This window comes from Drosophila kikkawai, chromosome 3L, assembly GCF_030179895.1.
Source record: "Drosophila kikkawai strain 14028-0561.14 chromosome 3L, DkikHiC1v2, whole genome shotgun sequence".
NCBI classification, from domain to species: domain Eukaryota; kingdom Metazoa; phylum Arthropoda; class Insecta; order Diptera; family Drosophilidae; genus Drosophila; species Drosophila kikkawai.
This window is the reverse complement of record NC_091730.1, coordinates 19,920,233-19,946,007: the sequence shown is the minus strand read 5'-3', so window position 1 is coordinate 19,946,007 and position 25,775 is coordinate 19,920,233. Positions and strand designations below refer to the sequence as shown.

At 44.3% G+C, this 25,775-nt stretch overlaps 5 protein-coding genes across 8 annotated transcripts; 3 read left to right on the top strand and 2 right to left on the bottom strand.

The window, feature by feature from the left end:
* Positions 1-372: 372 nt before the first annotated feature.
* LOC108078795 (probable insulin-like peptide 3) lies at positions 373-979 on the bottom strand. Its single transcript, XM_017172858.3, has 2 exons — positions 785-979; positions 373-728 (listed from the first exon to the last, which is right to left on the bottom strand). The coding sequence occupies exons 1-2, from the start codon at positions 963-965 to the stop codon at positions 538-540; spliced, it is 372 nt and encodes a 123-aa protein (XP_017028347.1). The 5' UTR covers positions 966-979; the 3' UTR covers positions 373-537.
* A 16-nt stretch (positions 980-995) lies between these two features.
* LOC108078792 (uncharacterized) lies at positions 996-11,825 on the top strand. The gene is made up of 8 exons (XM_070285443.1): positions 996-1,075; positions 1,703-1,797; positions 2,019-5,147; positions 7,697-7,854; positions 8,111-8,539; positions 9,635-10,121; positions 10,196-10,323; positions 10,387-11,825. Exons 1-8 carry the CDS (start codon positions 996-998, stop codon positions 10,474-10,476), a joined length of 4,596 nt encoding a protein of 1,531 aa, XP_070141544.1. The 3' UTR covers positions 10,477-11,825.
* Positions 11,826-12,084: 259 nt separating this feature from the next.
* On the bottom strand, positions 12,085-14,075 carry I-2 (protein phosphatase inhibitor-2). Its single transcript, XM_017172857.3, has 5 exons — positions 13,834-14,075; positions 13,327-13,436; positions 13,094-13,261; positions 12,700-12,794; positions 12,085-12,644 (listed from the first exon to the last, which is right to left on the bottom strand). The coding sequence occupies exons 2-5, from the start codon at positions 13,404-13,406 to the stop codon at positions 12,388-12,390; spliced, it is 600 nt and encodes a 199-aa protein (XP_017028346.1). The 5' UTR covers positions 13,407-13,436; positions 13,834-14,075; the 3' UTR covers positions 12,085-12,387.
* Positions 14,076-14,492: 417 nt separating this feature from the next.
* Positions 14,493-18,917, top strand: iPLA2-VIA (calcium-independent phospholipase A2 VIA). Of its 3 annotated transcripts, XM_017173019.2 has the most exons (8): positions 14,501-14,626; positions 15,068-15,197; positions 15,334-15,629; positions 15,686-15,985; positions 16,044-16,861; positions 16,915-17,567; positions 17,788-18,123; positions 18,182-18,917. In XM_017173019.2, exons 2-8 carry the CDS (start codon positions 15,158-15,160, stop codon positions 18,412-18,414), a joined length of 2,676 nt encoding a protein of 891 aa, XP_017028508.1. In that variant the 5' UTR covers positions 14,501-14,626; positions 15,068-15,157; the 3' UTR covers positions 18,415-18,917. The 3 variants fall into 3 exon arrangements, with proteins under 3 accessions (XP_017028509.1, XP_017028508.1, XP_017028507.1); XM_017173020.2 differs by lacking the exon at positions 15,068-15,197 and having other exon boundaries at positions 14,493-14,626; XM_017173018.2 differs by lacking the exon at positions 15,068-15,197 and having other exon boundaries at positions 14,543-14,665.
* A 2,687-nt stretch (positions 18,918-21,604) lies between these two features.
* LOC108078961 (ankyrin repeat domain-containing protein 54) lies at positions 21,605-24,361 on the top strand. Of its 2 annotated transcripts, none has more exons than XM_017173119.3 (2): positions 21,605-22,997; positions 23,825-24,361. In XM_017173119.3, the coding sequence occupies exon 1, from the start codon at positions 21,800-21,802 to the stop codon at positions 22,898-22,900; it is 1,101 nt and encodes a 366-aa protein (XP_017028608.1). In that variant the 5' UTR covers positions 21,605-21,799; the 3' UTR covers positions 22,901-22,997; positions 23,825-24,361. The 2 variants fall into 2 exon arrangements, with proteins under 2 accessions (XP_017028608.1, XP_017028609.1); XM_017173120.3 differs by having other exon boundaries at positions 23,807-24,361.
* The last annotated feature ends 1,414 nt before the right edge of the window (positions 24,362-25,775 follow it).

Sequence of the window (25,775 nt, the reverse complement as noted above, 5' to 3'; positions counted from 1 at the left end):
TATATTCTTTGATTCCTTGAGTATTTGAAATGTATTTCTAAAATATATTCATAAGAATATAATTCAAAACAATTATTGCATTGATCATTTTTCAATTCAAAATAAACTTTGTCAAACATAAATGTAAATATCATATTTATAATAAATATTCATATAGTGTACAACTTTAAATATAAATATGATGTTTATTACAAATATTTGTATAATATTCTGAAACAAATAATAAGTTTTTGCAAGAACGGAAAAATATTCATACATAGCTTACATAGCTCAGTGGCCACAAGCGTGGTCATTTGAAATAAACAAAATATCTATGTAACAAAATTATAATTAAACGAAATAATAAACATCTGTTCTTCATTTTTTCCCAAATAGTTTAGTGTCATGATCTCGTTTTTTTTGGTGTGAGTTGAAACACTTTTATTAATTTTTAAATGCAGCACATTTGAGCAATAGTATACAATACTGTGTAGTATATATATGTACACGTAATATAAATGCCATAAGCTGGTATATTTTGTAGTAAAAACACATGTTTTAGTGGCAATAGGCCATAATTTCGCTGAAAGAGCACTTCTTGGCGCAGCACTCGTCGGCAATTAGCCGGGAGAGACGGCGGGTGGCCATCAGGGAGCTTAGTCGGGGATGATGGGGTTTGATCACAGCCACCTCTTCGTTCCTAGAATCCACCATGTTGTCCACATAATCGAACAGATTCAGATCAGTCACTGCCATAGAAGAAATTAAATATAATAAATATAATTGTTAACTATTTGTTACTCACTGGAGGAGGCGCGCTTGTGACTAAAGTGCGTATTAAATCCATTGATGCACAAGTCAATCATTAAGTTGGACAGTCCCTCGCCGCACTTGTTGAACATTATACTCTCGCTGCTGTACACCGCATCCAGGTGGCCCAGGATCGGGAGGAGCAGCACTAGCAGGTGGATCAAGGAGCGGGACATGCTTTCTGGCAAGATGCTAGTTGGGTTGTGATGCACTGGCGGCCACCGGCAGGCACTTTTATACCCGCCAACCCAGCGGCAGCTTGTCGGAACGGATTAGTCCTTTTGGGGTCAGAGTGCTTTTCAATGCCAGGACATCGCAGGATGCTAGAATTAATTTATGCCCCCAGTATTGCGTATTGCGAGCTGAGAAGCTTGCCTTATTTTTACGTCGCATCTTAAATTATCACAAAGACTGATTTTGTTTGCAAACAAGTCTTAGCCATCAGCTGTAAATATTGTAAATAGTAAACAATGGAGAGACCTGGAAAATTTTTGAGTATTTGAGGTGCCTTTCTTTAGGTTTTATTTCCACAATAACAAGAATTAAAAACAATAAGGAACCGTTTTTAAAACCAATTAGAAAATAATATTTTTCAATTTAATATTGAAATATTTAAGAAAGAGTTCTTGATAAAAACATATATATTTATTTTTATTTAACGTTATCATCTTAAAAATATATATTTAATAGGAAACCTTCATTTAAGCAAATTAAAAAAACCAAAATCAAAATAGTTTCCAAAATCCACCTGTTTTTCAAGCAGTGTAAGCAGTTCTAAATGCGCACTGCTTTCATAATATCGGCAAGGCAGGGTATCAAGCAGCTTTAACCGCAAAATTCAAATTGTATTTAAATTTTTCAAATCTTTTTCATTCATTTATTAATTATACTCCCATTTTTGATACTTTTTCAGGATTGAAGTCGACGAAAACATCACAAAACCCCTGAACTTGGCCAACTCGGCCGTTCTGCGCGCCGTCGAGGAGGAAGAACAACAAGCCAAATGCGGTAAGATTTAAATATTATTTCAGCTTTTCGAGGCAATGTTTTGTGTGCGTGCATATTTTATGTTTCACACAAAACCTGAAAAAACAATGTAGAACATTCAACAAAAAACAAACAGAGCCACTTTGCGTCCCAGTTTCCGTTCTTGTCCAGAAATCCGAGTGTGTTATTTTGCAGATGATTTTTTATATAAAACAAATGGCTTTTGTTGGTCCACACAAAAGATTTCTATCCCGCCGTAAGACAGAGCCGCCAGCGGCAGCGGGGCGAGGGGGATGCTGCCGCACTGCATCATGCCCTGCACCAGCAACTGTTGAACCAAATCAAGACGGACTTCCTCAGCCACCAGCAGGACATCACCATCGATCGGGACACGGTGCTGAAGATCAATCGTTTGGCCACCAAGCGGCACCTCCTCAAGCGCGATCATAGCTGGCCACCGACGGAGCAGGATGTGGTCTCTAATCCCGACCAGAATCACATCACCTCTTCGTCCGCCTATCCCTCGCACAGTATTGAGGCTCTGAGGGAGAAGTTCCAGAATCCCACGCATATTATAGAACCCACCGCCAGGCAGGTGAGGGAGCAGCGGCAAAGGGAGGGGCGTTCCAAGGAGCGATCCAAGACGCCTCAAATTGCATCTGGTGGAGATCGGGAGCTGTCCGAGATTTTTCCTCCTTCCACTCCCGTGTCCAAAGGCTTTTCAGCTCCGGAGACCAAGGCAGCGGATGTAGACTTGGGTCTAGTGGCTCCGCGATGTGAATACTACGAACAGCTGGCCCACAAGCGACCCACAACTCCCGTTCTGCCCTTGCCAGCGACGCCCTACCGGCCCCGGCCCAAGCGGCAGGCCTACTCCCTGGACCGTGGGCGATCCCGCAAGCGGGCAGTGGGCACTGCTCCTGAGCTGCCACCTCCAAAGCCAAGGAATGCCAAGCCAAAGGTGCAGCGTCGTTGCATCAAGCTGGCCACCGAGGTGAAGATCTCCTATGGCCACGAGGGTGATAGCGAGGAGGAGGCGGCTATCACCGCCGGACACGAGGTGGACTTGGAGGCCGTGCCACTGCCACCGATCCCAGCTGGCGCAGATCTCACTCAGGCGAAGACAGCGGGTCGAGCGGTAATTGACAACCTGGCAATTAAGCAGCAGCAGCAGATGGCTCTGGCAATAGCCACCAACGGGGCCATCTCGCGTCCCAGTGCCGGCCCAGAGCTGACCACTCGCATTGTGCCCGTTCGGGTGGAAACGTCTCGCGATCCGGCTCCCAAGTGTCCAAGTGCCCAGCAGATCTACGACGAGGCCTGCTCGTATCTGCAGGATCACCAGGAGATGGAGGAGCGCCAGCCGTCGCCAGCGCCCACCTATGTGAGTGCCACCAGTGGAATCAAGCTGCTCCAGCGTCAGCCCAGCACTTCAACTTCAACTCCTTCCCCTTCAACTTACACCCCACCTCCGCCGCCACCGCCGCCACCAGTGATGCGTACCAAATCCGTCCCAGAAGCGGAGCTCAAGGTTAAGCAGTCGCGCCGACAGGGTGGCATCTTAAGACTGGAAACGGAAACGGAGAAGCAGCACGAGGCCCATGTGGAGATTGCCCAGTTGGAGGCCAAGTATGCCCACATTCAGCAGTCCATAGCGGAGCATCTGCTCCAGATCGACGCCTACATGGAGAATGCCAAGCAGGCGCTGCAGAGGAGCGTTCAAACCACACCCGTACCCCCAGCTACTCCTCCACCACCCACTCCGCCGCCTCCTCCCGCACCAGCTCAACCCCTGAGACCCATTAGCTCGGGGAGTAATGATTCCTGGGACATCTTCGCCAACCGACAGTCGCCCATTTTGGCTGTGGAAAGTCCTCTGCAGGCCATTCTCCGCCAAATATACACCCGAGCAGCTGGACTACCTGCTAGTCTGCCCAAGGAAGCCAAGGAGGAAGCAGAGGAAGAGGAGGAGTCCCTCACCGAGAACGTACCCATTGTGGAACGGGCTCTGGAGGATCTGCACAAGATTGCAGTGGCTTTGGAGCGAAAGGAGGAACCTAAGGAGGAGCAGGAGCACATGCACGTAGAACTCCGGACAACGCCAGCTGCCGTTGAAGCCCAACACGTAATCATCGAGGACGAGGACACGGAATATCGACACGTATCCGATGTAATTGCCAACTATGAACAGTTGGCCAAAAAGGAGTTCGAAGAGTGGCAGGAGGAGCAGGTGGCCAAAAAGGAGAAGGACGCTCGAGAGGTGACACCCAAGACGGAGCTAAGGAAAGCCATTGAGGAGCAGCTGGCCAAAAAGGGTTTAAGAGAAGGTACCAAGGCAGTACAAGGAGAACTAACTAAAAAGGAACTGCTGCCAAAGCTGGTGAAAAAGGAAGGCAAAGAGGAAGCACCTGCCAAAAGTGAGTTCGGAGATGGCAAAGAGGCTGAAGAAGGAAAACTCGAACTAACATCCATAACAGAGCTAGGTGAAAGTAAAGAGGACTTAGACAAAAGTAAATCCAACCAAGATCTATCTAAAGATACGGATCAGGAGCCCCCATCCTGTGCCCATGAAGCCTTCTCCTCCATCTACTGCCCCTGCTGCGATGAGATGCGCTGTTCACCCAACAATTGGGCCAAACTCAACAAGGCGGATCAATGGCGCATTGCCAATCTGCACAACGAACCTCTGGAGAACTACAAGGCCACCTATGAGATCCGCAGTCCCTACATCTCCAGACAAATCTCCTGGGAGGACGCCCAGTCGACTGCAGAGAAGACCTCAGCCCCCGCCGAAAAGCTGCAGCGCCAGCGTAGTTTTGTGGAGATAGTAACCACTCCAGCTCCGGACTCTCCGCCGCCATCGCCACCGCCACCACCTCCTCCGCCGCCGTTGCCGCTGCTGCCAAAAGCCAGCCTGCGAGATAAGGAAATCACCTGGGAGAGAAGTCGTTCGCCCAGTCCGTTGCCCTCGCGCAAGTATCCCGCTCCCCTCATAGAAGCACCACAGCGAGCCAGCTCACCCTTCGGCCTGAATCCTGTGCCGGGTAAAACTTCCCCATCGCCGGTGAATCTCACACCGAAATTCACCCATGTGCCGCAGCTGGATGGCCACAACATTGGACTACTGGTGAAGACCGCCACGGAGCCACTGCAGCAGAGTATGTCGGCATCCTCCTCTATGCTAGCAGCCACTCCGCCGGCCACCCCGCGTCTAACAGCCCAGCCTTCACCCTTCGAGTTCCCAAGTCAGGACTCGGCGGCCGAGCAGCACAAGTTCCGATCGCTGGCTTCCTTCGACGAGGTGCAGCGGGATTTCAACGTGAATCGTTCATTCGACAATGTATCGCCACGTCCCTATCTGGGCATTGAAGGTTCGTGGGATTTCCCGCTGAAAGATTTCCTATGTTTCCCTGTGTTTCTTTATCTGAAAATTTACCCAAATGTTGTCTCTACTAAATGTGAGTCTGTGGGTGTTGTTGAATCAGAATCACTTGGCTAAGGACTTGAATTTTTGAGTCAGGGATCTCCTCCAAAAGATTCTTACCCCGCAAAGTTTGCAAAAAATTTTAACCAAAATTTTCGTTTTTGTTTTCCTGCTTAGCAGACGTTGTTATGGAAGATATATGTATGTGTTTATATACACTTTCCATTCCCTGCTCATTCATCTTCTTCGTTTTATTGGTAGATCACAAGTTTCTATTTTAAAATTATATTGCTCACTTTTAGAGCAGTCTTATGTCACACAGACTGTTCAATATATAAAGATTTGCAGACCAGACTTTTGAGGATTTAGAACCCAAAACAAAAATAATAAGAACAATTCTTACTTATAACCAATTTATGAAGGCTTTAAAAACCACTTTAGATACTTTGTAAAATTATTAGAATTCCCTTAAACTGAAAAACAAGCTCTTTTCTGGTTTATATATTTATGCAAAGATCAATATCGGCTAGGCATGTGCCAAATGTATGACTGGCCCCAAAAATAAAAACCCAAAATGTCTTTTGTACTATTTATCTGTGACGTTTGGCGGCCCTCAAAGCGAATTTGTTGCGTGGCTAACGAGCAGGCCAGAGTAGCGTGTACCTATTATACCAGATAATTGTACGGCTATGAGTTACAATTTTGCTAATAATTTTAATGAGCCAACTTTTGTCGTACACCTGTGTGAATACGTTTAAAAACAGATTTGTTTTAGTTCGCCTGAAGATGACAGCCGTTTAAATTTAGCCACCACCACCCCTTGAGTCACGTACTAAATCCGCCAGAGCCACAAGATGGATGATAGATAGTTAGTTCTTGGTGTGATCCCACGAGGAGGCGATTGGATCCACAAGACAAATGGGAGGCGGGGGCCAGGCCACGCCAGGAAGGCCAGTCAGACAGCCAGAACAATAAAGACCATCGCTATATAGATCTGGGCAAAGATCCGCAAATATGCGAAACCTATATCTATATATATATATAGATGGCTGAGGTGGCAAACACCTTGAGATCGGCTGCTGCCGCGAGTGAGCGAGTGGGCACGATCGGTGGGTTGATGGTATTTCAAGGTGCGGCCCACAAATCAAGAAAATCGAAGGTGTAAACAATGCGGAAAAGTGGGCCAGGATCCCGCTCTCGGGACGATGATGATGATGAAGGCCCAAAGACCAAGATCAACCTCGTTAGCGGATGGACCCTCGGTAGTCTCCGACTTTTCCTCCTCGCACTTTTTCCTCCACTCTCCCACTCTCTGTGCTTCTTTTTTGAGATCTCAAAGATCTCAAAGATCTCTTAGCTCATCGACGAAGATCGACGAAATCGCTCGCCCGCCCGCCGAGTGTGTGGGTTGTATGTATTTTTTCTGTATCTCGGCCATCTCGAACCCGAATAATTTCACTTAGTAGCATACATCGAAGGCAAACATATCGCAGCGCGAACGATCAACGAATTAGCAAATAGAAAATAGAAATAGAAATTCAAATTGGGCAAAAACGAACGCAAATCAAATCGAATCAAATCAAATCGAATCAACAAATAAAAAATCATTACGCCGCGTTACCGAAAAGCCGAAAACAATTTTGAATTCCCCAATTTTCAACGATTATCGATCCATACAAAACCCCCCCGAAAGATCAACGAAACGCGCGCCGATTTGCAAAAAAGAAATCATAATACCGTGGTGTTCCCCGAGAGTCTCCTATCACGAATCTCGAATCTCAGAAATCAATTGATTGCACCTTGAGGATTATATAACGCTCTCGACTTTCCCAATTTCTGCGTTGCGTTGCGAGCAAGTCAAAAAATAGCCGCAAAATAAAGAAAAATAGCAACATATACATCGCGTTTATATACGTGTATTTGTTATTTTTGATATCTATACGAGAATATTTTTATTCTTACGCAAAGCCCCAATCGGGACAGCGAGAGATATAGCGATATATAACCATGGTCGCACAGTGGAAGATCATCAACGAGAACTACAAGAATCTGGAGGGTAAAGACCACACTAAAAGCGTATCCCATTTAACCACTAGCTGTTGTTGGTGTTGTTGTTGGTGATGTTGGTGTTGGTGATGTTGCCAATGCAGCGGACGAGGCAACATGTTGCCAAAGTGTGCTGATTGGGAGCAACCAACCCATCGTCATCATGAGTAATGTCAAATTCTTGGCTTTCGACTTGTTCGCACCATCTAATTTTAGACATATGATTTGCAGAAACTGGCCACTGTGTGGTGGCTATAATTTTAATTGGCTTAAATCATTTTCAAATTGTTTGCACTAGCTGTGTCCAAGGTTGCCCCGTGACGCCCACATTTTGGCCGCATTTTGTTGAATGTTGAATATTGTTGTTGCACGGCAGCTGCAGTTTGCAGTTGTTCAAGAATTCCGAGTATTTATCGTTACCTTTTGTGTGGCTCATTTCTTTGTAAACAGGCTACAAGCGCGTGGCCTGGCCCCCGGCCTCTGAGGAGCGGATCATCCGGGAGTTCACCCCCCAGCCGCAGACACAGAGCCCGGCCCCAGGCTCCGGCGGTTACTATCCCCAGGCCAGTGCCGCCTCCGCGCCGCAGCCAGCTGCTGCCCCAGCTCAGGTAATTAAACCTTTTCGACACCGCAAATTTTCCACCAATGAACTGTATATAGTAAATAGCAAATAGTATATAGTAAATACTGTATATATATATAGTAGAGTTGTGTGTCGTCCCCCGGTGATGTGTAAATATAATTGTGTCCGAAATTTGCGTCTCAATCGGTGAGGCGTGCATCTGTACATAGCAATAGCATTCCAGCCACGAAAGCCACATCCAAACACCATCCCCCTAACCACACCGCACTGACAACTTGCAGGGTCCCATTTATAACAACGTCCAGCCCCGCCCCGCCACCACGAACAACTACTATCCGCCGCAGAATGCCCACGTTCCCGATAGCTATCCCAGCCAGGAGCAACCGCATCATCAGCCCGTGCAGTATACCCAGGCCCAGTTCAATCGGCAGCGCTCGAGGGAGCCCGTAGCCGCACCCGTATCGGTGCCGGTGCAGGCTCCAGCTCCAGCTCCTGCCTCCGATTCGAATGGCTATGGCAACTATCCACAGGCCAGCTATCCGCAGGAGCCGGCGCTCCAGGCGGCTAACAACGTGGGCGGCGGCTGGAAGCATATTGGTGCTCCGCAGGCCAAGTCGCACAGTGATTATAACATCGGAGGAGCTGCCCCAACGGGAGGAGCTTATCCCCCGTTCCAGCAGCAGCAGCAGCACCAGCCGAGCTATCAGCAGGTACCGTCTTGGCCGGAATGGATACGCTCTTGAACTTGGCTTTTGGCAACGCGATAAGTGGCTAGATATTGCACGGCCCATCTCTGTCTCCAGTTGAACTTCTTTTCCCTCTTCCTTTTACTTTAGACACTTACTAACCTTCTTTCCCTTTGCTTTAACTAAATTTCTACTACGTTAGGCACAAACTTGGATCCTACACTCTTTTCTTGTACATTTACTAACGATTCAGAGTTAGAAATTCATTAACCACATTTAATACTTTATTTTAAATTATATATAGAGGATTTTCTTAAAGGTTTTGATTTAGTTTCGGATTGATTTTGATCAGAAAGTAATTACTTATATGTTTTAAAATTACATTTGAATAAGTTTTGACAACTAAGACGATTTTTAAGTTATTTGGAATTTCAAATAAAATTATTTATAATTATTTAAGTCCCTTAAAAAGAAACGTGATCTTTAAAAATATATTGAAACTTCTTTGGTAAATATTTTTATATTACGAAACAGGCAAATTAAGCATACAAAAAATAAAAGAAAATTTAAAGAAGATAGTTTTTAATATGGTAATTACTTAATATCCATTATATTTGTATTACTCAAAGTATTATTTTATAGATAAAATCATTTTTAGTCGTTCATCTACTTGATATTCAAGTAATATTAGTATCTCTTTGTATATCTTTTGAGATAGTATTATTAGTATCTGTATACTAACTAACCTAATGCACGCATAGAGCTTTACTAAACCCTGTTTATTTATGCATAGAACTTACTTAACCCATTGGCTTAACCCACTGCTTTCGCTTCTCTCTCTTGCCACTTTCAGCTGTAAACTGCGCCAAAAAAAAACGAACTTATCCAAACACTAATCAACACTTAAATCGAAACTAAACCACCCACCTCTAACTAAGGTCTTCTGTCTATCTATTCTCGATTTCCAACATACTCTCTATCTCTCCGTCTACATCCAATGTGTATGCACCTCCCCAACGCACCATAAATCTATGTACTCAAACCATAACCTGTGATCGAAAACCATGACACCACCATGCACTCGCACCACCCGAAACACCTGAACCTCCGATCGAGCAGCAGCAGCAGCAGTACGGTGCTCCGTCTTACGATGGCTACCAGCAACAGCCACCGCAGCAGCAGCAACAGCCTGCTCCCCAGTGGCAGCAGCAGCAACCTGCTCCACAGTGGCAGCAGCCTCAGTCGCAGGCTCAGCCTCAGACTCAGGCTCCCTACCAGCAGCAGCAGCAGCCACAGTGGAACCAGCAACAGCAGCCATCGTACCAGACCTCACCGTACCAACAGCAGCAACAGCAGCCATCCTTTTACCCACAGCAAAACGGTGGCTCGACCTATGCTCAACCCCCGTACAATTCTTATTCGCAGCCACAGCAGCAGCTTGGCCAGCTGTCCTACTCGCAGGATCAGACCGATCAGCAGCAGCAGCAGCAGTCGGGTGCCTACCGCGGCGCCAGTCCTGGAATCATCACCCTCCGCAAGGAGGCACCCGTTAGCCAGCAGCCAGCGCCAGTTTATACTTCGCAGCCTGCCGCCGTCAGCTATCAGGGTGAGTTGGGTTGAAAAGTTAAATAAAATTTAATTTAATTTACTAATTTTCCTATTTTCTGAATCTATTACCAGGAGGCAGCAAATTGCGCGGAGATTTGAAATGGCCACCACCGGAATACAAGGAGGCTGCGGCTCGCGAGAACGAGGAGCGTCGCCAGTTGGCGTTGGGCCCCGTCTGCCGTCCCAGGAGAGTTAACCGGGTAGGATTAGATAAGCTCCTCCATAAAAAGTGTTCTTAGTATAAATGATATTCCTTCCCCCAGGACTACACCACCTTCTTCGCCAAGCATCAGCTGAACAATGGCTATCCCAGCTACAAGGTGCCACCTGGCACCCAGCACATGTGGGCCTAAGATGGGCGGCAAGTTGGAGGAAACACAATATATATAACAGCAAATAATTCAATGGAACCCACTTCATCATAATAATACTGAAAACGATCATGTATATGTTACTAAAACGAATCACTAACGAACCAATTTATATATATATATTTAGGATATATGCAATTGTTATACTAATCCTAAAAGAACCACTAACGACGCCATATATATACATATATTACGAAACGAACCCATGTTAGGTGAATGCAATACTACAAAAATCAGGGGTGATGCCATCCAATGAGTCATCTTTCGCATTTGTCATCATCCGAAGCGGTGAGGGATTCCAGATCTATTGAACTGAGCCCTCTTCCATTTCGCAGCGATGACAATGCAGGCGGTGACCCACCGCAAACGATATTCTCTATGTACCCATACTATATACACATATTTGGAGCATGTGCATATAGTATGGCTAAGATAGCAGAGCGGAAAGAAAGCAGAAACCCCATATAGACTAGATTCTAAGATGATTGTTAAACTGTTGAACTAGCAAATGAAATGGATACGACGATGCGACCCAAGACGGAAACTGATAATGAGATTGAACCTTGTTCTAGACTTAAGCCGCACTACTAATCTAATCTATTTATTATCAGCAGATCCTGGCGAGGCGACTGTTAGCTCAAGGTCGGAGGGAGGCGGAAGTCGTCCCAAGATTATTTGTAAATTGTAAAACGATCGACCTTTGGAGCTGCCCGCCCAGGAATCTCAATGTTTTTACTGTTTGAGTTTGCATGCTTTTTGCTTATATCTATTCTATATGCACATATATATATGTTCACGTATATATATACTACAACGATATTGTTAAAACGAGCAAATTATAAAAAACCTGTCAATGACCCCGTAATTAAGTTAGTTATACAAGAGATCTTACCGAGATCTGTGAGTTCGAATTGCCAATCACAACCAAGGATAGAAAAATCAAAGGGCCCACCCCCAAAGTGTTCCCCCTGCAGCCCCTCAAGGTCGGCTTCTCAGTCCGCCAGCTACGCTGGCTTGCCAGTGCCCCCCTAGTACGAGTGCCCTCCCTTCAAGATCCACGGACGATGCACTTGGGGCCAGAGCAAGCCACCACTGGCAATAATATGAGGATGCCTTTGCCTGCTGTACGCGAAGCCGCGGACTTAGTGCCTGCCTTGGAGGCTGGATGAGGGAAAGAGTGGCCGGCGGCCACAAAACTCTCAGACTTTACCAAACTACTACGACCAGCAAAAGAAACAACCCCCTAACTTACACACTACGATGTATAACTAATATGAAAAGAGGAATCTAAATAAACGGCAAGTTTTGAATACTCGCGACGAGAAGAACTACGCCCGAGACGACTTTTCAATGGGGTTGGGTTCGCTTTATTGAAACGTTCGCATTCGATGGCTAAAACTTAATAGTAATCATAGTATCATTATATCGTATTAATAAATAACTAAGGGTAAGGCCAAAAATGAAGCTCCCTCCTTGTGGCACTTACGCATCCATCCATCCATTCATTCACTTTGAAATTAAATGCAAACGGAAGGGAGACTTGGACTAAAATAGGCGCGTGTGTATCCATATATAAAACACTTGGTTAACTACATTTTGCAACAGTCAGCTACGGCCGAGACGCATACGGTTATGTATATTTGATGTCGTACAATAGATCCTCCGCCCACCGTCCACGTAAAACAATTTGCAACAAGTAATTTCATGCGTTCACTACTCGACGATGAGCAACTCCTTTGCGACGGTTTGATTTTGTGTGTTAGTTCTGGCTAAATTCAATAAATCACGAGTACTCCTTCACTCTGTGCACTTGATATCGTTTCGGAAGAGCTGCCCTCGCAAACATTGGTGAGTGATTGATTGATGGGTCACGTGGGTAACGTGGTGCTGCTCCTAGTTAATCGACGGCTCCAGATCCATGTTCAGACTGGCACTGGCTGACGGGGAGGTGGCAGGTGATTTTTTCGCCAAACTGCTCGTAAAGTGCCCCGAGGTGGAGGCCGAGCCCGAGGGCCGACTATCCGAAGTTCTGGCGTCATCGTCATCATCCTCGTCGTCGTCCTCCTCCTGGATCAGCTTCCGGGCGAGTGTGACGGCCTCGAACTCGCGATAGTGGGCCTTGCGACGCTGCTCGAATTCGATTCGCCGTTCTGCAATTCAAGTGTTTTGTATCTGGGTAATCAGTGGAATCTAAGTGGCACTTACGTCGCTCCTCCTCGCTCAGTGGCTGATCGTCGCCCGAGGAGCCGTCGTCTTCAATGCTCTCCGCAGACGGTGGTATATTGGCCGCGATCCGAAGTCTATAAATAGTTGTATAATTTAGAAGTCTGTCTATTGTATTGGCACAAGGCTGTCATAACTCATAGAACATTGTTAATTACTTAAGTAATTCAAGCCAAAAATATTACGCATTAATTGGAGATAATAATCGTACTTAAATTTAACATGCTTCATATCTGCAGTTAACTTTGAATTTTAAATCCTTATTTGGAATATGCTAGGTGGCAATCATTTTCTGAAAGCCCTCTCTTGGGTAACTCAGCCCTATTAACCCTTCTTTTCGAGCTATGACAACCTGTTTGCGGGACTCCACTCTTACTTCTCCACGAGTAGCTCCGTGTCCAGCTCATCCCTGTTGTCATTGTAGGCCTCCGTGTAGTTGTATGGCGTTTTAGGCTCATCGATCTTCATGTGTCCATAGTCCTTGTCGGCCGGATGGAACGTCTGCAGCACGTTTAGCTCATCAAACTTGGCACTTTTGCGAAAACTTTCAGTCGCAGAAAGAAATGTGTGTAATTTAAGGTGGCTTATAACACTTTAGAGACGGCTTACCTGGCTCCGGACTTGTCGAAGCTGCGCGATGTCTTCAGGATGCCCTTGCAGGGCAACTGTGGGCTGGGCTGGTTCTGCATCCTATCGATGGTCGGCGGTGGCCTGCGTACCTGTGAAGCCGCAGAACCGAATTCGATGTAGTTGCGGTCAGAGCACGCGCATAATTACGTCAGGTGGTTGGGGGCTGCTGCTGTGTGTTTGTTATTATTGGCATTGTTGCTGCTGCTGGACAATCGTGGGTGAATCACGGCGGCAGTAACCGTAACCGAACAGGCAGAGACACTGTAAAAGCGTCGCTTGCCAGATTAGAAGGGCACAGGTAGCTGCGTCGCGACTTACGCCACCACCGTTTCGGGACCGTGCCCTTGGGGGGGTCGCCCTAGCCTCCTGCAGCACCACCACCCACACAGGGCGGTGTCAGTAGCCAGCAGTTGCAGTTGCCGCCCCCGCATACAGCCACCATCCCACCCGTCCCTCGCTGGCCACCTGTCTGACCCCTCTACTTACCTGCGCTTATCCTCCTCTCCCGTTAACTGCAGTTGCAGCAATTTCAATTGTCGCCTCAATCCCTGCAGGCGTCCAGCGAGCGCATCAAGAGCGGCAGCCAGGCGGTGGTTCGTCTCCTAAGTGGTTACGTGGAATTTAGCGGATGTGTACTAACTAACCACTGGACTAAATTTCGACTCTTGACGTTTTCAACGGCAAACAAATGGAATCCGGTATTAATTCTAACAAAATTTTGAGAACTAGAGCTGGACCGATACCGATGCACTAGGCGTAACAATCGTTAATTAGGGCTATCGTTATCGGGGTGGAAATTGATTTCTCATTTCCGGTATTGTTAAAAGTAAATAAATAGCCATTTAAATAACAATGTTTAAAATTCATTAGTAAATACATAGTTTAAATTGTTATTGGTTTTAATTTAATTTTGTTTTAATTTTTGATTTGTTTTTCTTTAATAAAACATTACAAATATTCTTAATTAAAAACTTTGTAAAACAATTTAGAAAATTACAAACTTCTGGAATTCGTACTACATATAAAACAAATAAAACCTAAAAAAAATATTTAAATAAACAAATATAATTTGAAAACACCGCTTTATTCCGATAACAATTGGTCTTATCGATTATTACTTGTGTGCAAAAGTTTGCTGTATTTCGTGATAGCACAGAGTTGGGTCACACTGGCGCCAATAAAAGTTAAAGTTTTTTATTTCCACAGTGAATTTTAAAGCTAATTGTACGGCAATTGCGCGATAAGAAAGCCAAGGAGGAGAGCAGTAAAATGTTCAATGGTCAGCTGAGAGAAGTGTTTACCAAGCAATCCACAAGTTGTCAGTTGGCAGTATTTTCTTTTTTTGTTGTTTTACTTCGCCGAATTGCGCCTCGCTTTGTACATTTTGAAAAGGAAAATTGAATAACTGAACATCATAGGACACACATAGATTGTCGCTCTCAAATGACAGTCATCGTCATCGTTCAGTGATTACAGTGAAGGAAAACGGGAAAGCACGGAAAATGGGGGGAAAGAAAGTGCTCGGTGGACAATGGCGCATAATCAGAATGAGATCTGGCGCTGGGGTTAGCTGTCCGCTCCCGATTGGCCAATGAGCGATGCCATGTACCGCTCATCCGACGTGTGTGATGTGTACTATTGATTTCTTGGCAGCCGCCAACTCACGCCACCCACGTCCACCCTGTGTAAACCTAATTGCCTCTTATTTCCCTGTCATCAGGTTCACCGCATCCACATAGCCAGTAATCTCAGCAAGCATCTCATCCGCACATAAGGGTGCAAAGTTCAAGCAGCATCCGTTGACAGCATCATGGCTTGGCTGGCCTTTGGAACTTTGGCCTCTGGCTTCGGTACTAGCTTAGTAGTTCCACTACCATCTCCGTGTTTTGTGTTGTTTTGTAGTCTAGTCCCCCGAAAGTCTCGCCGTCTAATCTCCCGTTTGATTTCTTCTTACCCAATGACTCAATGTGCCTCTCCCCTTTGCAGTTCTTCAGCGTTTGCTGGGCGGCGATCAGCCGGCCAACAAGGTGTTGGAGATCAAGAGCGAGTCCCTGGGCACGCTGCAAGTCCTCGCCCGAGATGACGCCATGGTTTTATTTGCACCGCCCTTCAACAGCAACGACAATAAGCGGGCGGTGTACGAGATTGTACTACAACGACCCACCTCGGACTCGAATACCACATCCTTCAGCCTCTACCGCTCGCCAGTTCAGTCAGAGGCCGAGGAACGCTTCAATGCCTTCCTCCAGCGGCTGCCCGTGTTCGTCAGCATAGTCAAAGAGGTACCTAAACTTGGTTTATTTGGGATTTACTCAATTATAACAACAATTATCCCTAGTACTACAATGTAAATGGCTTGCAAAAGACCTGCGATACCCTGGCGGAGAATCCCTCCTGGTCGCTGGCCCACTTGATTGCCTACTTCAACCTGGTGGACTACATAAGCAATCCAAAGGTTTTGCAGTGCGTGGAGAGTGCCGATCCCACCTCCCTGATGTCGCCCTTTCAGCTGGCCATCAAGCAGGGTCACATGGAGATGGTGAAGGTCCTGCTGCCCCTGAGCAAGCTGGAGCACCTGGACATCAACAGCAATTCCGTGTACCACTATGCCGCCAGCACCACCAAGGAGATTATCAATGTAAGCCGGGACATCGCACCACTAAAGGACTATATTTAACTTGATTTTCTCCCTAAAGCTAATCATTGAAAAGAGCACCGTGAACCTGAACCACCTCAACTCGGATGGCTATACGCCGCTGCATGTGGCCTGTGTCACAGACAAGCCGGAGTGCGTAAAGGCTTTGCTCCTGGCCGGCGCCGATGTCAATCTCAATGCCAAGAACATCACCAAGCTCTACAAAACATCGGCACCCACATCGGTGGCCTCGTTTCTGCGCACCAATGCGAGCAAGCTCTACACGCAGGACATGAAGTATGGCGGCACACCGCTGCACTGGTGCTCCTCCCGCGAGACCCTGCACGCGCTCATCATGGAGGGATGCGACGTCAACTCGACCAACTTTGACGGACGCACGGCCCTGCACGTGATGGTCGCAAGGAATCGGTTCGAGTGCGTCGTCACGCTGTTGGCCCACGATGCGGAGATCGACGTGTTGGACAAGGAGGGCAACTCGGCGCTGCACATTGCCATTGAGAAGAAGCTGGTGCCGATTGTGCAGTGCCTGGTGGTGTTCGGGTGTGACATCAATCTGAAGAACAAGGATGGCAAGAGCCCGCGTCATATGGTGGGCAACGATGCCAGCGGCAACAAGGAGGACGAGATCCTCTACATCCTGCACTCGGTGGGGGCCAAGCGGTGCACCGATACGGGTTCCAAGTGTCCGCCAGGATGCAATGCCAAGGGCAACTACAATGGCATTCCGCCGGAGGCCCCCGAATCCGTGGAGCAGCGTGAGCACATCGAGACAATGCTGGCCACCACAAGTCGCCAGGTGTTGGGTGGGTTCCTGGGGGCAGCGGCCAATGGAGTGATGGAGAAGCCACCACCGCCACAGTGAGTACTCAAGATGATGTCTAAAAATGTAAATAGCATTCTCCTTTTTTAAGGATGCCCGTTGTGGTCGACACTGAAAAGGAGCTAAAAGGACAGAGCATCATGGACGCCCTACTGGGCATGTTCACCACCAAGGTGAATGCCGACGAGCTGAAGAAGGACACCTCGTCGGGCAGTCTGGCCAGCGGCAGTGCTGCGGCCACTCCGCCCTCGGCCCAGGCCAGTCCGGAGCACTTGGCATCGCCCACCTCGCCCATTGGCATGGAAATCGGCGATAAGCCCTATGGACGTGGCCGCCTGCTCTGCCTAGATGGCGGTGGCATCCGCGGATTGGTCTTGGTTCAAATGCTCCTCGAAATCGAGAAGCTGTCACGCACGCCCATTATTCACATGTTCGATTGGATTGCCGGCACAAGTACGGGAGGAATTCTCGCACTCGCCTTGGGCTGTGGCAAGACGATGCGCCAGTGCATGGGCTTGTATCTGCGCATGAAGGAGCAGTGCTTCGTGGGCTCGCGGCCCTACAACAGCGACTTCTTTGAGGCCATTCTGAAGGACAATCTGGGCGAGTTCAATGTGATGACGGACATCAAGCATCCAAAGATAATGGTCACCGGTGTGATGGCGGACCGAAAGCCCGTCGATCTGCATCTATTTAGGAACTATACGAGCGCCAGCGACATTCTGGGCATCGTGACTTCCATAAGTGAGTAGAAATTGAGTACTTGGGGTCATTAAAAAAGGGTAATTAACTGGAGTGCCAAGTTTACGAGTCTATAAACTACCACTGAGTCATGAATGCAGTCACTGCTTTAAATTAAAACAGCTCAGCTCATAAAAACCAGTCAAGATTAAAGTCAATTACAGTCTTGAATTAATTCACAATAAATTCCCAGAAGTTTCTAATATATCCCCTTATTTTGCAGATAACCGCCGCGTTCCTCCCCCCTCACCGCAGGAGCAGCTGGTGTGGCGTGCCGCCCGTGCCACAGGGGCAGCTCCCTCGTATTTCCGAGCCTTTGGACGCTTCCTGGACGGTGGCTTGATTGCCAATAACCCCACTTTGGATGCCATGACCGAGATACACGAGTATAACATGGCGCTGCGCAGTGCTGGACGCGAGGCAGAGGCCATACCCGTGTCCGTGGTGATGTCGCTGGGCACGGGTCACATACCGGTGACGGAGCTAAAGGATATCGATGTCTTCCGACCGGAGAGCATATGGGATACGGCCAAGCTGGCCTACGGAATATCCACCATTGGTGAGATTTCTTAATGGAAATTTATATAATATATCCTGTAACATATTTTATTCCCTAGGCAACCTCCTGGTGGATCAGGCCACCTGCTCCGATGGCCGAGTGGTGGACCGCGCTCGCGCCTGGTGCAGCACCATTGGCATACCCTACTACCGCTTCAATCCTCAGCTGAGCGAGGACATTGCCATGGACGAGAAGAACGACCAGAAGCTAATCAATATGCTCTGGCACACCAAGGCCTACATGCACGCCAATCGCAACAAGATCATCGAGATGATAAACTTTTTGAAATAGCATGCAAGACGGATTTAGACCACATTTTTCCAGAGAGAGAGGGATCCCCCTTTCGTCTATTGTCTGTGTGTACTTTTTAGCTAGATTTCACAACTGTTGATTACTTTTCGTTGAGAGCACCTTTTCTGCGGTCTAAATCCTGTTAACCCATACACAAAAGATCAATATTCCCAGGAACTTTCCTTCAATAACACGGTACACCGTCGCCCACCATCCTGAACCTGAACTAATCTTCGAATTTCCCCCCATCCGAGGCTTTATCTCCAGGATTACCAGAACGAATTACGCTTTGCATTGTTGTGTTATTGGTTTTAAGAAGGAATCTTACTTAAATTATTTTCAATATTTGTATTATTATCAACGCCATCCCATGTATTGAATGTGTGTTGCCCTCCCATTGGATTGTGAGTTCAGAACGAAACATTCCGTGCCGCTTTGCTAGGAAATGCATATGTGTAGTCGAGCACGAATTTTTTGAATAAAACTTTTTAAGTGTGTAGAAACCCGTTTTTTAATGGAACGTTTTAAACTTTGTGGCCCTCTAAGCCCACAAAAGTGTTGGTTTGGACAGAGATCGAAGGTTACTTGGCTAATTGATTTAATTATTGTATTATTTTTGAGAATTTAAACAGGTTTCAGTGGGTTCTGAAAATAAAATTAGATTTAGTTCGGATTTGGGATAAAATGTAAAAAAGAAAATACAAATTATTTGTAGTCAAAATTGGTGAAAAATTATACATACATTTTTGAAATAAAAATTTGAGACTTTGAAACCAATAATTTTGTTAAGGAAAAACAGTAATTTCTTATAAACATATGCGTTTTAATATTTAATAGAAACCAACATTTGTTGTATAAAAATAAAGAAATTATTTTATGAATAATAAATTTTTTTTTTTTTGCATAACATTAAACAAAATTTTATTAACGTTGATCAACCAACCTAATGGCTATAAAACGTTGGTTATAAATATGAACAAAACAATAACATGGCACTTAACAGATGAATAATAAATGTCCTTGGTTTTTACAAAAATATATTTTACCTAAATATATCTTAAAAATAAAGTCTTAATGTCTTAAATTAATAATTATTTAAATCGTTTTCATATATTTCATTTTGTTTAATTTGTTTTTATTTTTGTTTAATTTCTTATATTTATATTTTTATAACTGGAAAAAAATGTAATGCATCATATAAAAATTACAAAAATTATTTTTAAATTCTAAATCCATAAAACACCACAAATATGGGTCTTTAATTTAAAATTCTATAAGTACATTGTTTTTATTTTGTAATTTCATATACAGCTGTGTTCACGGAAATAGCAGTGCCCAACGACCTGCACGTTTAAGATCGGAAAATCCTGTTACAAACACTATTTTCATAAATTTTTTTTTCATAAAAGCTTAGTATATTTAATTATTAACAATACCACAATCATTTAATTTAGGTAACATAAACCTTTTAGAAGATATAGCTAATAACAACAAAAAAGGTCTATATTATGCCGATCATTGAAATAGCAGTGAAAAACTAAAATTCTTCATAAATTTAAAAATATCGTATAAGAAACCTATTTCTTCTTAAATTCCAATTGACTATGATCTAATTTTTTGTTAAATAGCCTTTAGAAGCTATCATAGCCTCATACCTGGGTGGCAAGGAGTCCACCAAGTCTTAGCAACGCTTGAGGGGATTATGGTCTCATTCCTCCTGCACAAATCGCCAAAGCTGCGGCTTAGAAGTCGGAAACTTCTTTAATACGTAGCCCTTGATGTCCCCCATAAGTTTTCGATCGGATTTATATCCGGGGACTGTGCAGGCAATGGCATTGCATCCACTTTTTCATTAAGAACCCACTCCTTGGCCACCTTGATGGTATGATTAGGGTCACTGTACTGCTGAAATGTCCAAATTAATGGCATATTTTCATCAGGATACGACTGTAAGACAGTTTTTAATATTTAGACATAAACATAATGGTCTTTGATCCCACCGATCATATATACGGGACCTACAACGTTGTATGAAAAGTATACCCATACCATGATTTTTAGGCCACCGTGTTTTACTGTCTTCAGCGTATGGTTTGGGGGGTACTATGTTTTTGGAGGTCAACGGACATATTGTCTTGTCCTATTCCACCAAATAAAACCAGTTTGGAGTCATTTGTCCAAAGGATATTACGCCATTTGAGTTCAAGGGGCTATTGGCGAACTCCAATCTGGCCTTGATATGCCTATAACCAAGCAGTGACATTTTCCATGGACTTCGCGAATCTAAAATTTATTCAATAAGTCCCCGGCGAATGGTCCCATGACTGATTCCCATGCCAATTCCCGCTCATATATCCCTAGAGGATGCAAAAGGACGAGCTTTGCTGAAGCGAAGTACGCGTCGAGCCTGTACAATTGGGGTTTTGCGAATCGTACCCCGTTTTTTTTGGGTTCGGTTCATATTTTATGACTTATAAACTATTTTAAAAGAACAATTTGAAAGATTTAGAGACTCTTTACATGTTTTGCCTTTCTTTCTAGGCTAAATTATCTGATATCTTTCTCTCATGGAGCAGTGAGGTCCTGCGCCCACTAAAATAATTTTTTTTGCGTTGTAAAGGTGTATTATAGTATAAACTATAATAACGACCTTAATTAAAGTCATTTTTTACAAAATTAAAAGAAATTTCGGCACTTTTTGCGAAAGAAAATTAAAAACTGCTATTTCAGTGATCGGCCAAAACGAGCTGCATATGTGAAAAAATATCAATAAAACATAAAAGTAGAGCAAATCTAACGGAATTTTTTCTCGATTCTTATCTTTATGTTCCATTTTACAAAAACAATGTGCAATAGATCAGCTTGCAAAAAGGAATATGTACAAAAAAACGTTTTGAAGTTGTTCCTCTGTCGCACTGCTATTTCCGTGAACACAGCTGTATTTATGTATTAAAAAATTTTAAAAAAATTTTATTACGAAAAGTCTTAATGACTTTCAGAATTTAATTTTTGAATAAATTAAGCAATGTAAATAGAAACAATTTTAAAAGATTAGTTCTTAGTTCTTAGATTAATAATTAATTATTTCGCCTTCTTTGTATTTATTTTTTATTTCCTCCAGGGCTGCAAAGTCGTCCAGCTATCGCCCGAGGTCAATCGATAGTTAGCACATCAGGCCTATCGATAGGGGGCAAAATGTAAACAGGAAAAAAATAGAGAAAAATACAAACAATACAGACAGGAAAATAAGCAGCGCGTGCCTGGCAGAGAATTTTTCATCACCATAGAGGCTCGGAAAAGGGAAAACTGTTAGCGGGGAACAGAACAAGGAGGAGCGACGCACAAAAGCGAGTCGAGAGACGCGAGACGAGTCGAGACGGAACAAATGGCTGCGGCCACCAACAACGATTCCTCCACCTCCGGCGTGGAGGCGGCCAAGGAGGAGGTGGAGATGTCACCCGTGTCCATGGCCCTTACACGCTCCATGCCAATGCCCATGCCCGCGTCCAAGGGCATCATGATCACGCCGCCGCCGCCGGTGATGCCGCCCACGCCCACCTCGTCACCCAACACGCACGGCGAGTGGCCTCACATGAACTTCAACCTGAACCTAAACCTCAATCTGAACATGAACATGAATGTGAACGTGAACCCCAGTGCGAGCGCCGGCAATCCGAGCACGAATGCATTCCAGCTGACCAGAGACCGGGGCGAGCACTTTGCGCTGCCGCACCTGCCGCCGCTGCCGCTGAACCCCAACGCCCCAAATGCCGAGTATCTGCCCAGCCTGATCCATCCGAGCACTTTGCCCTCGGGCAGCAAGAGCTTCAAGATGCGTCCGCGAATGCAGCGTTTGAAGCAATACTGCAGCTACAGCAACATCCTCACCCAGTCGAACGGCCGCAAGCTGCGCACCGCCGCCTCCACCTGCAACATTGAGCTGCTCAACCGCATCTTGGAGGCGGGCGCCAATCCCAATGCCGCCGACGAGTACAATCGCAGTCCCCTGCACTTGGCCGCCTGTCGCGGCTACATACCCATCGTCCAGCAGCTGCTCAAGTACGGCGCCAATCCCAATGTGGTCGACTCCCTGGGCAACACCCCGCTGCATTTGGCCGTGATATCGGCCAGCTCCAACAACTTCAACATCGTGGTCGGCGTCCTGCTCCAGGGCGGTGCCAGTGTCCACATGTACGATCGCAGTAACAAGTCACCGCTGGAGCTGGCCGAGGCCAAGCTGAGATTGCTGCGCAATCGCTATGATCATCCCACGCCGGAGACGGCCAAGATTCTCGAGGACATGTGCATGCTGACCACGCTGATCTTGCGCTACATGGTGAAGCAGCAGCGCGAGCTGGAGGATCTCTCGGCGCTGGAGAAGCGTTTGCAAAACCTAAGCACCAGCGACGATCAGGAGCAGGTCGTGTCCCAGACCGCCGATGAGCTGCTAGCCAGCGTCGAGCGGTTGTCCATCAATAACAAGTAGGCGGAGGGGAATGGTATGGAACGGAAAGGATGCCGGACGCCATGAGGAAGACTATCCCGAGGCGTGCTCAAATTTTGTTTGATGAGTTGAGAAAAAAGTGAGTAAAACAAATAATTTAAAGCTAAAGTTTATATTTTTGAAGTAAATCAAGTGGCAAACCCTCCCCTTTTAATATCTTCAATCTGGTCTCTTATGATTATAAAAGCATAGCAAAACAGTGTTTAGATTGTGAAGAATGATATCATTGACAGATAACAATACTATTTCGACATTTTACATTCACTTCTCATCATAAAAGATAATCCCAATCGTAAATGGAATATTTTCCGGAAACAGACCCCCTGATAGCCATGACATCGGTTTATTTGTGTTATGTATTTGCATATACGAGAGAGTACCTAATCTTTCGTAAAAATATTGGAGCCGATAGAAGAAACTTTGGCCGCGTGCGGTGCGTCATAAGACTTTGGGTAAACAGACCGAGATTTCTGACTCACCAGATTATTTCGTTAAAAAAAAACGAGTATTTGCTGAACGATTCGTCAAGTCTTGGCTTTTGTTGAAATTTAAATGTTATATTAATCAAAGCAACTTTTACTTTGACTTTATTTTCATTTTATTTTAAATGTTGATAAGGTCTCGCCTTTTTTGGACATTTAAGTACTGTTACAGTTTACTATGTATACGACTTTATTTATAATTTATTGTATAAAATATATATTATTTTAAATTTTCTATGTTTTAAGAACTCATTTAACTTTACCCTTTACTTAATTGCGCTTTAGAAATACCTTTAAAGCCTAGAAAATGTAATTTAACCTAAGCAATACATCGAAAACTTCAGAATAAAGTTATTTACATTTTTAAAATGTTCTGTTATAGTCCAGACTATCTAATATAATGCAGATTCTTGTCTCTTTGCAGTTTGTTTATCGTTTCCTAATTTGGCTGCCGTTGAGCTGGAGTTGGCATCGTGCAAGCGGCTCGAAAGAGATCCTGGATAACATCCCGAATCCCATCAAGCTGCCACAAAAACGACCAACGCTCTCACACAAACACACACAAGCACACACACCCACAAAACAAAACAAAACACATACACATTGTTTCATGCGATCTTTTTTATTAAGTATTTCATATAAGTTTCATTGTTTACGCAAAAACAAACCACAAACATGATTACATTTTAAGCTTTACGTTTAGCGCGCCAAAAACAAATTCAAGTTATGTAATAAAGATGCAATCGCGACTCAAGTGAACACCTAACAAGAGAAAAACAAAAACAAAATGCTACTTTACATTTAACTAAATGACTACAATAAATGAAATTGTTAAGTGTCTATTGTATACTACAAAACAAAAACATATGCGTGTAAACATCCTCTGAACAATAAAAGAAAACCCAAACGGCCATTTGACTTAATCTGCAGATCAAGCCGAAATCTATAACTATATAAACAACCAAGAGGATTTTATAAGAAACGGGAATAGGGGAATAGCTGGGGAAAAGTTATATCCTACGGATTTTTTAGGGTTTTATTCTTATATATTATTTATATATCCCTTATTTAAAGGTTTGACTTTCAGCACGTCCAAAGAAGGTACCAAGAATATTATTCTTAAATGCGATAACTAAATTTTACATAAACTTTAAGAATATTTTTACAGATCATTCTAAAGATATATTTCATTTGTCTATAATATTATATTTAAAGGCCTGTCGGATTATGTTCAATATACATTATTTTTTCCTAAACTTTACCCAAATCTTGAGATATGATACCTCACTTATACATTATGTTAATTCCATTGCAAGTCCGTAAATCATTATTCTCCAAAACTAGCCACTATGTTTTCACTAATTGCCCATCATTAGTATAACTTTAAAAATCCATAAATTCAATCAAAAATCGAAAGCCCTTCCGCAAAAGTCTTTAACAGCATTTTCCTCTTAGCGGGAAAATGTATTCGGAAACAGATTAAGAAAACCCACGTTAGGAGCTATTTTATGTGTATTTATGTGTAAACTCCCCATTAAAAGGCGGTAGATAAACCCAAACATCGGCCTTTACAGAAAGATGCCCACGACGATCATCATAGTGAAGCAAGTTTATGGACCCATATTATGGATGTTAAAAACAAGTCAATAGAAAATAAATGTTATAAATTAGATAGATCAAAAGCCGGGGTAGAGGGTATAAATTTTCATTCACAGGTCGAGAGCACAAACACGAAATAATAACGGAAGCTAGACAAATGACCAAAACACTTCCCCGGCCGTAAATAAACAATACTGCAAGTGGTATGAGGAATTAAATAGTAAAATGAAATAAAAAACAAGATAGAAAGCTAACTTTGGCCAGCCAAATTTTGTATACCCTTGCAGATATTATTTCATTACATTTTACCTATACTTATTATGTTTACAGTTTGACAGTTACAGTTTTGCATTCCCAGCTTTACATTTTGTATACATCTACCGATCGGTTTATATGGCAGCTATATGATATAGTTGTCCGATGTTTTTCAAATTTATACCAAAATTCTAGAATAATAAAATAAGCTTATATCCCGGAGTAGATGAAAATACGTTGAAAAACAACGAATATATAATTTTTTTTCTATTAATTTCCCGATCGTTCCTATGGCAGCTATATGATATAGTCGTCCGATTTTCATAAAATTTATACCAAAATTCAGAAATAATATAAAATGGCCATATCTAAAAAATGGTGCAAAAATGTTGAAAAACAGCAAAGTTATAATTTTTTTTCTAAAAATATATCGAACATTTGTATGGCAGCTATATGATATAGTCGTCCGATCCGGCCCGTTTCGACATATATAGCAGTGAGAGCATATAGAAGACTATATA

Bases quoted from the DNA above. Each gene is read 5' to 3' on its own strand.
- LOC108078795 (XM_017172858.3), bottom strand. From the start codon at position 965: ATGTCCCGCTCCTTGATCCACCTGCTAGTGCTGCTCCTCCCGATCCTG. The intron at 729-784 runs GTGAGTAACAAA...CTTCTATGGCAG, and splicing joins TCACAAGCGCGCCTCCTCCA to TGACTGATCTGAATCTGTTC.
- LOC108078792 (XM_070285443.1), top strand. From the start codon at position 996: ATGCACTGGCGGCCACCGGCAGGCACTTTTATACCCGCCAACCCAGCG. The intron at 1,798-2,018 runs GTAAGATTTAAA...TCCACACAAAAG, and splicing joins AGAACAACAAGCCAAATGCG to ATTTCTATCCCGCCGTAAGA. The intron at 7,855-8,110 runs GTAATTAAACCT...GACAACTTGCAG, and splicing joins CAGCTGCTGCCCCAGCTCAG to GGTCCCATTTATAACAACGT.
- I-2 (XM_017172857.3), bottom strand. From the start codon at position 13,406: ATGCAGAACCAGCCCAGCCCACAGTTGCCCTGCAAGGGCATCCTGAAG. The intron at 12,795-13,093 runs GTAAGAGTGGAG...AACTATTTATAG, and splicing joins ACGGAGCTACTCGTGGAGAA to ACTTCGGATCGCGGCCAATA. The intron at 12,645-12,699 runs GTAAGTGCCACT...CTTGAATTGCAG, and splicing joins ACTGAGCGAGGAGGAGCGAC to AACGGCGAATCGAATTCGAG.
- iPLA2-VIA (XM_017173018.2), top strand. From the start codon at position 14,617: ATGTTCAATGGTCAGCTGAGAGAAGTGTTTACCAAGCAATCCACAAGT. The intron at 14,666-15,333 runs GTCAGTTGGCAG...TCCCCTTTGCAG, and splicing joins TACCAAGCAATCCACAAGTT to TTCTTCAGCGTTTGCTGGGC. The intron at 17,568-17,787 runs GTGAGTAGAAAT...CTTATTTTGCAG, and splicing joins GGGCATCGTGACTTCCATAA to ATAACCGCCGCGTTCCTCCC.
- LOC108078961 (XM_017173119.3), top strand. From the start codon at position 21,800: ATGGCTGCGGCCACCAACAACGATTCCTCCACCTCCGGCGTGGAGGCG.